The 13,624-nt window shown below is 35.9% G+C and overlaps 1 protein-coding gene across 2 annotated transcripts in view; it reads right to left on the reverse strand.

The window, feature by feature from the left end:
- The window catches only part of AK7 (adenylate kinase 7), a 28,186-nt gene that overhangs the window by 8,914 nt on the left and 5,648 nt on the right, over nucleotides 1-13,624 (reverse strand). Inside the window, exons 6-14 of one of the 2 annotated variants that reach the window (XM_053981340.1) lie at nucleotides 10,516-10,599; nucleotides 9,899-9,987; nucleotides 9,286-9,376; nucleotides 6,755-6,832; nucleotides 5,863-6,012; nucleotides 4,207-4,335; nucleotides 3,762-3,912; nucleotides 1,339-1,467; nucleotides 228-299 (exon numbers count right to left, since the gene is read on the reverse strand). In XM_053981340.1, the coding sequence (XP_053837315.1) occupies nucleotides 228-299; nucleotides 1,339-1,467; nucleotides 3,762-3,912; nucleotides 4,207-4,335; nucleotides 5,863-6,012; nucleotides 6,755-6,832; nucleotides 9,286-9,376; nucleotides 9,899-9,987; nucleotides 10,516-10,599 (973 nt within the window). Of the gene's footprint in view, nucleotides 1-227; nucleotides 303-1,338; nucleotides 1,468-3,761; nucleotides 3,913-4,206; nucleotides 4,336-5,862; nucleotides 6,013-6,754; nucleotides 6,833-9,285; nucleotides 9,377-9,898; nucleotides 9,988-10,515; nucleotides 10,600-13,624 lie in introns of both variants that reach the window. The other variant, XM_053981338.1, reaches the window with a different exon arrangement.

Raw genomic sequence — 13,624 nt, forward strand, 5'->3', positions numbered from 1 at the left:
TCTTAGTGGTCTTTTCCAACCTAAATGATTCTATGATTAATTGTTCACTTTTAAATATGAGGGCAGCAGCATTACATGAAATAGATTTCGTTTTTTAAGTTAAATTAAATAAGAACAGATGGACTGATATTTTAGACTTCTTGTTGGTGGCAGCAATTTTTCTTCAGTTTATTTAATTAGAAAATAAAACTCCTCAGTTTATTTAAAAAGAAATCTATCAAACTTACCAGGTATGATTATTTGATTAAATTTAGGCATTTTGCCTACTGCTTCTTCCTCTTCTCCTTCTTCATTATCTTCTACTAAAACAAAAGTTAGGAATTATTTTTATTTTCATTTCAAGCAATAATATCGCTATATTTGCTAAAAATGTGCCCAGTAAAACACAGGTTTGCTAATATCCAGATTATATGAATAACTGGAAATTAATCTAACCTGGACACCAGTTTAGAGAATTCAGTAAATAATTCACGTTGCCAGGCACCACAGAGTTCTACCTTGGGACACTAGTAGTTTGCCTATACCACAGATGTATGTACATGAACATACTATTTTTAAATATGTCCAATTTTAAAACTTCTGTCTTATCTTTGGCCTCTCCTCCTGACCAATAAATTATTCTACAAAAAAACAGAGACAAGGCTCATAACAGTGAGTAGAAATATTTTACAACTCTGTGGTCAAAATGGTTTTTGCTACTAAGGGTCTGCTGTTATGAATGGTCAGTAAAACTGCCTGTAGAGTATCAGCTGAGCATGCCCATTTGCAGAACAGCATACTAAGCTGAACAAGACTGTTTTTTCTGTACCTTCAAACCTCAGTTGTAATTTAAACATTATGATGAGTCCTGGTCTTAATGTATGGACAGTGCTTGCGCACAATTTGAAATGTATGTTGCAGAGCTTCTCTGAAGTCATATCTACAGTAGCTTATCTAATAAATACACTCTAATTTGGCTCACAAAATATGTATTGGTGCACTGGCTGGATCCCCTCATTCAATAGCCCTTAAACATTATTAAGAAATTCTGCTGTAGAGCTTGCTAAAGTGGAGTAAATCAACACTGGACAAGAAAGCATCCTCCATGTTTGTGCATTTACTTTTTACTTTATCAGGAAAGATAGTCTAAAAATTATCTTGTGCATAAATTAAATAAGGTGCATTACAGTCCTTCTCACATTCTAATAATCACACATCACAAAACTTGGTTTTGTATCTTGCAATGTGGTCATTACTGATGCACTCAAGCAGTATGGCTCTGAGAACAATAATGATAATGACAACATCAGCAGCAATAAAAACAAAAGAAGCAATAAAACCAAACCAAGCAATACACACCTTTAAAAAGATCCATTGCTTGTTCATAGGTCTCTGGGAACCCGTCTAAAACATATCCCTGATTCCTACAAGGCACAGACATGAGCTTGTCCTTCATAATTTTAATAAGGTACTCACCACCTAGATGGTCTAAGACAAAGAAGGTTAATAGGTGCCTAGTTTATAGAAACAAGAGATCTGAAATTATTTTACTAACATTTAATACATTTTAATACATTTTTCTTCTACTTAGACCCTAAAAAGTTAAATATTTTGAGTTACTATTTGTATATTATGCATTGTCAGCAATCTATGGAATATTAAAGTGTAGCTATAAAATAAAAATACCTTTGTGTTTAAAAGATATAAACATTAGTACTTTAATGATCTAAACATGAAGTTAGTTTTATTTTGAATACTACAATCAGATTTTAATAGAAGCAGTAAAGAATTACTTATAGAAAAAAGTCACAAGAAAGCAATAATTTTCTATTTTCATTTTACAGTAAGACTTAAAGGTAATCTTCCAAAAAAGACATGAGGTAGGCTCTATAAGATTCATTTTCAGACAAGTTGCGATATGAATTGGTTTATTTACCTCTCCTACATTGTTGAGAAAATATGTAGGAGGAAAAAATCAGGTTTGCCCTAATATTTTGTCCTTTTGTAAACATTAACTCCAGTTTCCTACTTTATTTTGCTTTGGCTATTAAAAGTCTTAGATATTTATAAACCATTCTAATCATAAAAGTATGTAACTATTTTAAAAGACATTGTTACTTGAAATAACACATCAAAGTATGCAGAAGAGATGCTGCCATAGATCTCATTACTGAAGATTCCAGATGTGTAAGAAGTTCATTTCTTTGCAGATACACAAGATCTAAATCAGGTAAACCCTCAGCAACAGATTGCATTTTTAAGGGGGATCACTTTATACCACATGGAAAATGTTAAACTCTAAGACCAAAACTACATGGCATTATTCATACATAGATGGTAACTAATAGTTTTCAGCAAGAAACCTTTTTTTAATATTTAAAAAATTCTGTTCAGGCTTCCGTAAGCAGTATTTACTTTCTAATGATGTATGAGGTTCTTAAATAAGCCCCACAATTTCATATTAGCATGCACTTGTTTTTACTAAAATACTTTTATTTTTGCAAGTTTGACAAAGGTATATTTCACCAGCTTTTTACTTTATGTTACAGAAATTTATGCTCTCTGCTTTGAGAAGAAAACATGACATTATCAAAAAATTCCGAAATAGAAAGATGAAAGTGCTATGATTAAAGAGGCACCAAAATATTTTAAAAATATGTCACTTTTAGATAGGTGTATCTTTGCATTGGGTTTGTGTGGACAGGTTTTGTTAGCCAGGGGACTTACAGAAGTGGTTTCTCTGAGAAGCTCGTAGAAGCTTCCCCCATGTCTGACAGAGCCAATGTCAGATGGCTCCAAGACGGATCTGCTGCTGACCACATTTCAGCCAATCAAATGCCAAATGACCAAATGCCTCTGTGTCAAAATATTTATGTAGGCAAAAAGTCATTGTGCAGAAGTAAAATGTGGCCAGGGAAAACAGAAGTGAGAATCTGTGAGAGAAACATTTCTTCAGACACCCAGGTCAGCAAAGAAGCAGGGAAGGAGGTGCTTCAGGTGCCAAAGCAAAGAGCCATCTGCAGGCTGTGGTGCAGACCATGGTGAGCAGGCTGTCACCATGCAGCCCACGGAGGTCCAGGGGAGAGCTGAGATCCACCTACAGACCATGGAGGAGGCCCACTCAGGATGTCCAAAAGAAGGTTGTGACCCCATGGGAAACCCACACTGGAGCAGACTCCTGGCAGGACCTGTAGACCCATGAAGAGATGAAGAGAGGAGCCCACTCTAGAGCAGGTTTGCTGCCTGGATTTGTGACCATGTGGGGGACCCGTGCTGGAGCAGCCTGTGCCTGAAGGACTGCAGCCTGTGGAAGGGACCCACAAGGGAGCAGTTCATAAAAAACTGTAGTCCATGGGAAGGAGCAGCTCCAGTCCACTGGAGCAGGGAAAAAGACTCCTCTCCCTGAGAAGGAAGCAGCAGCAGAACTGTGATGAACTGATCATAACCCCTATTCTCCATCTCCCTGTGCTGCTGGTGGGAGGAAGCAGAGAATCATGAATAAAGTTAAATTCAGGAGAGAAGGGAGGGATGGGTTCTCTGATTTTGATTGGCAATAAATTTAAATAATTTCCCCAAGTCAGGTCTGTTTTGCCCACTCTGTGATCTCTTCCTGTCTTTATCTCAACTCATAAACCCTTCACTGTATTTCCTCTTCTTTTTCCAGTTGATTCTTGATTTTAATAGGAACTAAAAGTCTAAACCACAAATTTATTTCCTGATTTTCATTTGCATATAGTTGCACTAGCTACCTGAATCCCATCATCATACTTTGTGTTTTCTACCTTTATTATGCTGCATGTTTTCTTTTATTGCATCTAATAATTCCTTGGCTGCTTCTACATTTTCATGCTCCTCCTCTTCCTCTTCAAAATCTTCTCCTTCTCTTTCTGCTTCTCTTTCCACCTCGTCAGGTTCTTTAGCCACAATTTCCTCCTGATGACAAGAACGGAAATATGAGTTGGCTCAGGAATTCCATAACCAAATTTATTTTATACATAGACATAATAAAAGAAAAAAAGATTCCTTTCATGTGTGCTCATGAACAGTGAGACACTGGGCAACTTCCAGTCTCTAAAAAGATTTCAGTGCAACCGCCAGAGATGATCAAAATGTTGAAAGATATTTCCATTCTAAAATAGTGGGATTATAGGTAATTTTAAAATACTGCCAAACATCTTAAAATCAGAGAAAATAAAATAACAGTAATATTAGAAAACAGCAACATACCAGATCTGCAATTTTTTTAGAAATCACATCATTTATCCCAACATAATGTAGCTTGTAGTGTTTGCAGAGCTCCTTAGCAATGGTAGATTTGCCAGACCCAGGAGGACCATGAATGAAAACTTTCAGAGGCTGGAAAAAAGGATAAAGACACATCATTCAAACAGCACAGATGCTTTTATGTAAAAGCAACAATATTTTTAATATGGCTAATACAAAATAGCAATTGTACTTAAAATGAAAAATATTTTTTTAATTTTATTTATTTATTTATATTTTGCTGAATATCTTCTCTATCATCCACAGTAACATAGTTACTTAAATGATGAAATTTCCTGTTGGAGAAAAAGCATGTTTCTATTTAGTAGATTTACAGACCAATTTGTTGTGGCTAGTTAATGTTTGAATAATCCAAAGAGATGAAACACAATCCCACAGATAGGATGCAGTGAATTTTGGAATGTGGTAGCAGATATTCTACTATAAACATGCAATAGTCCTACTTTCCAATTGAGATAGAGTTGCTGTCATCAATTTTTTTTTTTACCTCAAAAATCCCAGATCCATCACAATCTTAGGTGATGTCTCATTTCAGCCTACCTAGCCTAAGGATGAGTAACTGCAATTAGGATCCCAGTATACACTTATTAAATATGTTATGCAATAAACTCAAAATCATACTTAAATAAGTGCCTATCTTAATTTAGTAAATCTGACAGTACAAACTCTGCAATAGAGTAGTACAGGAACAGTCTATCTAGCCTACCTTCTCCTTGCTTCCTAGTATGTACTGTTTTTTTTAGTTAGATGCATATGTTCTTAGATGCAATAGTCTAACCCAAATGCAGATCTGATGATCCTTTCAGAGCTATGTAGGGACTCCCAATAAATAACTTTTAACAATAGTATCTTCATCTTGTTTTACACGCCCTGAACTCTTATTCAAAGTTTGAACCAGATATAGACAGCTTTATGGATACTTGGATGTAAACAAGCATTTTTCTGCGCCTTTCAGTAACCTATATATCTGAATACAGAAGTTCTAAATATCAAGCTAACATAGGAAATAGTGAAGTTGCTCAGTAAATTACACTACAGAGCAGGATAAAAGGAAGGCTATATTTTACTGGAATATCCACACTCACTGAATATATTCATATATTAATAAACATGAAAATATAAATATTAATAAATATAATATATAAATATGAAAATATAAATATGAAAATATTGCACTAGAATATCCACACTCACTGAATATATAAAGGACACAAAATATTCACCTGTTATAAAACAAGCTTAAATAAAAGATACACTTATTGTATTCCTGAGGCAAAATATACCAAGAGTGCCATATAGTGTGTAAAGAAACAAGCTTCAGAATAGCAGCTTTCCATCATTAAGCTAATCTGCATTTACAGAATTTCAGATTTAGGCATAAAGGAAATAAAATTCAGGTTTTTTTGTTTTTTTTTTTTTTTTTGCCTCTTATTTAACTTCTTCAATTTAATTTTAAGTTTTTATGTTCACTTATTTTGCACCTATATCCATCTTTTATGTATTTTTACTTAATTAATTTAAGACTTGTGTTTATAGAACCAATTTTATTGGAGATAAAGAGAGAAGAGCAGTTTAAAATAGTATATACCAAAGTATTACCAGTAATCCTCGAGTTTGCTTGTATTCCATGATGACTTGAGCAATGTTCTCTATCAGTCCTGCCTCAGCAAACCACTTAATGTTGAAATTGTCTTTCAGATAAATAGGTTCCATTCGCAGGTTCACAAACAACATATCCAATTGCATTTGCTGAGGGAACAAAGCTACATTTATTTACAGACTTAAACTATGCATGTTAAAAGAACAGCTGGAACAAGAGACTAGAATGGATGGGGAGAATAGAAAGAATTAAAGCATTGGGAAAGAAGGTTTGCATACAAAGAAAAACAGATATTTTAAGCTTTTTAAAAATATTAATTTTCAATGTATATCTGTATTTGAGTGTTCTCATGACCTATTAGAACATGCAACACTAAACAATTTTCTGTACAATGAAAAGTTTTCATGTAATTGCAAGGAATCACCTCTTTTATAAGTTTATCAAGTACGATCTTAAAACTATCTGGGTTGTATTTTGTTTATTTCTCCTATGAACAGTTTATTCCAGATAAATAGATGAATACAACGTAATTTATGTATTCTGTGTTCATCAGCCTTAGCAGCACGGCATTATTAACTTTTTTTTTTATTTTTATAATTTTGCGTAGGCTTTGTTAGAGTGCTCCCATATGCTAAGGGGAACAGTGACATCAGAGCTTCAGTGTTTTATTCTTTTAAATGAGGCTGTAACTCTTCAAAATTCTGTGTTTTATGATGGCTATATTTTACTTTATTTATTTTCCAAATTTAAACTCACTTAAAATATTTTAGGCATATTTTGGGGCTAATTTTTTCTAGTGAAATAAAGAAATAAATTAATTATATATTTCATTATGTTATACATTAAGTTTAAATACTTTCCTGAAGAAATAAAAGAAAGAAAAGTACTGACTGTTAGCTCTTTGCTCAGGAATGCATTTTCTTTAGGAACCTTCTCAATTTTTCCTGGTCCAATATTTTTACTGATACACTATCAGAAAAACAAACAAACAAATGAATAAACAAAATGCCACTCCAAAATCACTTAACAAATCAGATTCTTAGGAAAAAATTGAACCGGATTTCTATGGATAAAATATGTGCATTAAATTTTGTTACACTGTGCCTGAAAAATGAGGACACTGATTTGAAATAGATCTAAGAACAATACATTTGTGCCTTCAAAATCAGGATACTGATTGAAATAGATCTAAGAACAATATATTAACTTTAATGTTAGTATTGAATAGCTTTTGATTACTAAGTAACACTTCTTCCTTAGTACCTGCAATAAAAAAAAAAAAAAACAAAACCACAGAAAATTTTATAAAGCTCTTAAATATATGAATAAATTCCTAGTGCTTCAGATCGATTTGAAGATCTTTATTTTCCCAGCACTTTCACTACAGTTTCCTGAGGTATTTAATTCCATTAACAATTGGGAAGGGTTTTCAGATCAATGCCACTGATAACTCTCCACATATCATTTGCATTTCATCATTAGACAGAAATTGTTAGTTACCCCTATAGCCCTTTAAAATAGATTTAAATCCCACTACATCCCATAAAATCATGAGCATTTATATAGACCACTGTCGGAGACTGAAATATTATAGTTTATGACTTAAACATTTTCATGAAGGACTTTTGCCTATTACAGCACAAACTGTATTACAAAGGCTGAGAAGACCACCACACCCTGAATGGGGCTCCGAATGAGGCCCCGGACTGCTCGTTGGTGAAGATAAGATAAAGTAACAACGTAGGGCTGCGGAAAAAGGGTACATTCACAGAACACAAGCCGAACACCTTCTGAGCGGTGACCGCAGCCCCAGGGCTATCAGCTGCCAGGCTGCTCGCAGACCCTCGCACCCAAAGGTGGGGGGCGGGGAGGGAGGGGAGGAGACGTTTTGGGTGTGTAGCGAAAATGCCTCTGGTGAGAGGCAGTGACGCCCATCCTCCGCTGCACCGACCAGCTCAGCTGAGGGGCCCTTCATCCCGAGAAAAGCTTAACAGGAGGGATGTCATGGCCCATCAAAGGCCCCCCAGAGGGGTCCCCAGACCCCTTTGCAGAGCACTGCAGCATGATGCAACAGATCCACAGCGTTGCAAGGGACGGTGGGCCCTGCAAGGGGACACGTGGGCATTCCCACCTGCCCAAAGCGTGCATTAACCCACTGGGTCTATACTCCGCAGCGTGGTAACCCTTCAGCACCAGAAGTCCAGATGGAGGGGAGCAATGAGACGTCGTTGGGACATTCGGACGGGTGATATGCTTCCATCTAACACTTGTCATTCGCTCCCTGTCCCCCCACACCCTTCCTTCCTTCCTCCCTCCCTCCCTCTCTCTCTCTCTCTTTAAATAAAATATATCAATTTTTTGGCACCAACATCTAACCTCGTTTGCTTTTAATCACGTTTTTGGCGTATATTTTGAACCTCCAAAGTTCTTTCCATTTTATACACAGAGATTTAGTTTTCTTTGCTTTTCTGGGTTTAAACTGGACCGTAACAACATCAGATCAAATAATCCAGCTTCAATGATGTCAGTTAGTGGACACCCAGTTGAAAGTAAGCATGGAAAAGGCATATGTGATACTCGTTCCTAACTCTCATCTTCAGCTATTTTCAACTATAACTGTCAAGGTGTTTCTTTCCCATGCACCTTTCCAGTCTTCCCTAGCCTGTACCAGGCTGGCACAGCTCCCTGCCAAGACAATTCTCTGTAGCACCCTCTCCACTGGCAACTTCCTGTCCTCAAAAACTGTCCACTTACTCCTGTCCTCTATTTCGCATTTCTAAACAACCACATATCTATGAAAGGACACCAGCCACTCTCCTTGGGATGCCTACCTGAACCAAAGCACAGGTTTCATCTTTTACTGAGCTCCCTGTTTCATTAAACTCTCTTTGATACAACCAAAAAAAAAAAAAAAAAAAAAAAAAAAAAAAAAAAAAATGGGCCTCATGTAACACTTGCTCAAATTACATGAGTAAGTGTCCTATGAGTTGACTCTCACTATCACAGTGTAGAGTTTACCAGTGTCATTCAGACTACTTCTAGACTTAATTTCAAAACTCTTGGAAAAACAAGATATCTTCCACAACATGAAGGGAAACACATGGTAAAGACTCGGTATCTAATCACAGTTCTGTGAATCTCATAGCAATTCTCCATAACTTTCTTAGGTAAAATTTCTATTTAAGCTAATGATAATACTGCAAAAATTAGTTCTGCAAGATCAAGTAAGCTACTTTGTTTAAAGGACAGAAATCTTAGAGGATTTCAAAGTAATCTTCCATGTAATCTTCTATTTAGAATAATTCAGGAAGACCTAGGAACTTCTACTTGAGTAAAATGCATAGTTTTAAAACTTTACATACAGATATACTAAAAAACAAACAAACAAAAAAACTCAGTCATGCTTTTTTCAACTCTCTTACCTTTACTAATTCTCCAAGCGTGTGCATCGATGTATCTACTGCAAGCACATAATGAAAGTCTGGCCTGTGGTCTGCTACATTTTGCAACACTCTGAAACATAGCAAGTACAGCCCGTGCTGGTACTTGGAGAAGCATCCAGGGCTTTCCTTGTTAAATGCAGTTCATGAAACATCAAGAGTCTGCAAATTCTTGCAGAACATTTCAGAGCATGACATTTTCACATATATTTTACTTAATAAAGAAGCACAGCTACACATTTGATTTGGAAAGAAGTTAAAAGAATCAAAAGCTATGTCTCTAAAAGATACTATCTTTGTCTGCTGTAGAGTCCACAATCCATTTCCAGTTCTGTGACAGTTAACTGGTATCACACTATAGACTGTGCATGACTTGTTATTTATTAAAAGCAAAGCATCACTGCAACAGTCAGATAAGGTTTCCAGAAGGCACATCTCCTTCTAAATAAACGGAAGGCTCTTTTTGACTTAGTTAAAAGGGCCCAAAAGTGACCTTGAACCAATCCACCCAATTTAAAAGCCTCAGTACTCTCTAGTGGATTTGTTCTCTAGTTAGGTATCAATTATTGCTCAGAGAATTTTTTTTTCCACTTACGCTGCTAAATCATGAATATGAATGGTTGGAATAACATTTTTTCCATCTCCAAAAACAGGTATTGCAGGAGTCTCACCAAGCCAACACATCTGAAAACACAGATAATAAAGTGAGGAAAAAAGGTTACTTTTAACTAGAGCTAAAAAAGGAACCTTTGATTACTAAGCAAATATGTATATTCAAGTTTTAAAGTTCAGTTTATTGAGTAATTGATAGAACTGCAGTAAAGGAGATCATTCTTGAGAAGTACTGATTGCCAGCCTACTAAAAGCAAGAGGATTTTTTTTAAGACTATTCTTTAATCTTGGCAAATATTACTTTTTATCACCCTAAGGGGGAAAAAAAAAGAGACTGTAATGTTGAAAAGAAAGACATTTCCCTGGATTCCATTTACATGACAGACATATTCTCACTGGAAAGTACTGTTCAAACACTAGAGAAATACCTAAGAAAAAATAGAGCCGAAAAAGAGAAAAATACTTCAAAAGAATCAAATAAACAGTTCTGCTCATGAAAGCATTGAGCTTATGATGCCAAGGCTGCTAAAAATTGATTTAATTCCAGTGGAGCTTGCCCCCAAAAATCAAATGATCCTTCAAATGTAGTTGGATGTCTACCTTAAAAAAGTAGTGAAAGAGTCCTTCCTCAGCTCCATATTGATGTCCTGAGGCAACAACGTAAGTTGAAAACTTTTTTTTGTTCTGTAAAGTGAAATCAGCAAGAAAGTTTTTATCAAAATCTGGTACTGCAATTGGGATACAGGTTTACACTGACTCTTGAATACATGTACACTAAATACACAAAGTGGGCAAACTGTATCACTTCCAACTAGATCGATTGTTGCATATCCTATAGCTTTCTGAGTCATGTTATTATTACTTCCTTCAAAAAAAGCTGTCTACAGCTGTCTACATTTGAACAAAAATTATAAAATTAAAATAAAATTAAGAAGTAAAATTTGGAAGTTAGGTAAATCAATTAAGTGAACAGGATAACTCATGCTTCTACTTCCTATTTTCAAGAAAAAATTACTCTGAAATTCATTGCAGCTATTTTTTCAATGCATTTTATTTGCATTTGACTGTCTAAAAGAACAGAAAATGCTAGATTAGTGATTTTAAAATTTCCTTATTTTTATTTTGATGCATTATTACCAAAAAAAAAATCTTTGAACAATTTAAATGGTTTGCTAATCTCACATCATGATTAATCCATATATTTTTGGCTGATCATTATTGTGTAATGTCATAAATTTGCTTGTCTGCTTGGACACACATGTTACTGTTTGTATCAATGGTGAGGATGGTTATACAGGGAAAAAGAAAATATTTTTAAACCATCTGAAAGGAAAAAAGCTTTTGAAGAAGTTTTTTGAATTAGTCACTTTTAAATGTTTAAGATGAAACAAAATTATTAAATAATTCTCATGTTGTAAATATTCTAGACATTATATATCTCCATCATACAATGTAAAAGAACCTGCCTTAATCATAGTGGGAATACATGTGCAGATTTGAGATCTATTTTCTTTTTGTAACCCTGGATGTTATCCCAGGGGTACATTTTTTGGGGGGGGAGGGGAATGGACATTTTGTTATCATCTTTATAGTATTTTAGAAACAAAAGAAAAAAAGGCAGGTCTTTTATAAAGATTATATGAACAAAGACTCATATAACTCGACAAGTTGCAAAGTCAGTGTGTTGTATCTATATGGTTTTATCTATATTTTGAAAGTGAAACTTTGTTATAAAAACTGCTTCAACTGAACTGAATTCAATTGTTATTAATTACGAGAAACACTAAAATTAGAAGACATTACAGATAGCAGAAAAGCTTCCATCCACACTGTAAGGGTAGCTGCCTTTTTCAAACACTGCTAGGGCCACAGGAGGATTTTGCCATGGGATAAACACAGAATGGAGCTACAGAATATCACTAACTCCAGGCACAGCAGGGGGTGATCTAGTTGGTACGTCCTGGTTAATGCATCTGGACAAAAATTCCCACTGCGTCCAACAGCGTTATGAAGAAACTGCTCATATGTGTATCAGTGGTCAAACAAAGATCACCCCTAGTTATGGGTCAGATGGCAACCACCAACCATCACTGAAGACCCCTGAATATGCCTCTGTGGATACCTGGAACTTGGACTGTAAGATAAACCACCACAGTGGCAACTTGAGATAAGATAAAGGTGGTACTATTGTCTGGGTGTTATCCCAGGGGTACATTAACAAAGCTTGGGGAGAAGAATGTTTTGCTGATAATGATCACAAAGAATGCAGAATTTACAGGCCATAAAGAAAGCCAGCTCAGCAAGTGTGCTGAAATCAGGTCCAACTGGGTAAAACATAATTCTGGCAGGGGGAGGTCATGACCACCAACTCATGGCCTTCTGACCCAAGAATCCCATCAACTCAAAAGAAGAGAAAGACTGTGCATGGGACTAAGAAGCATTAAAAGTGAGAGAATAATTTAACCAATAGATTAAGAGAACTCTGTAGCCAATGAACATTTCTTTGTTTGCTAAAATGTATAAATATGAAAAGTTTTGAACTATCTTGGGACCCCCATCACTGAGAAACCCAGTATGAAAAAGGACCAACATGATGCCACTGGATACTTGGGTGGTGACTATCTTCTGCTTGATCTCTCTTCTCTATTTTCTATTTCTTTCTATCTTTCTACATCATATTCATTGTTAAATAAAATCTGTATAATATAGTTGACTTCAGTTTGTGGTCTCATTTGCATCTTAATTTGGGCAGAGGTATCTCTTACCACTTGGATTTTAACACACACTGAGTTTGCTTGGGTAATGCCATGACAGATAGTGTTTGCATCTAAGAGCAGCACCTCCCAGGGCTGCTTTGGACAGACTGCAGACATGTCCCAGAAGACACGTAGTAATTTCTGTCTCCTAGCAGGAAAAACCTGCCTCTTCTGAATGCACAGGAGGTGCTACTTCTCACTTCCCTTAAAAAGAATGTAACACAGGATTTTCTTCCACGTACCTTGTGCTAAATCCTGCCTTGTGTGAAGACAAACCATAGTTTTGCAGCGAGTGGTGCATTTCACTGAAATGCATACCTGTAAAGTGGGTTCAATTTCTCTAACAATAGTTACTTAGTGTCACAAGGCACCCATTGAGAAGGTATTACTTGACGTTACTTGGCTATAGGTAATTTTAAAAAGAAGGCAATGCTTAGGCAAGTCGCGGTTCCTCGCGGCATGCTTAGTCCTGGGTAAGGAATGTCACGTCCCCGTGTGTTGTTCATTAAAGCCACTAGGTGTCACTTTCTAGCTGGGATCCTCAGTTCTAGGCTGCGATTGTTTTATGCTTGTTTGCTTGCTTCTTTAAAATTTCTTGAAGTGAGAAACATGTCTAAATAGATTCGGGAACTGTGATGTCACTGAGAACAGAGATGGGGGATGAAGAGCTTTTCTGCCTTTGGCAGGCAGCTATTTCTCCAAGGACTCTTGAGTTTGGCAGGACCCCAGAAACTGCAACTTCTGAGAAAAGTGACACAACCTGAATGTGCTGAATGCATTTCAGGGCGTTCAGGTTGTGTAAACACAGAGGTAAAGGTAAAAATTGCTAGTGATAAGAAACAAAGGCTCTTAAACTCTCAGACTGTTACTGAATTTTAATTAAAAAAATTGGTGAGAGGCGAAATCTTGCTTTAAAAAACAACTTCCATTAAATTGCACTCTGAACAGGCAAT

Source organism: Vidua macroura, chromosome 6 (genome assembly GCF_024509145.1).
Source record: "Vidua macroura isolate BioBank_ID:100142 chromosome 6, ASM2450914v1, whole genome shotgun sequence".
Taxonomy (NCBI): domain Eukaryota; kingdom Metazoa; phylum Chordata; class Aves; order Passeriformes; family Viduidae; genus Vidua; species Vidua macroura.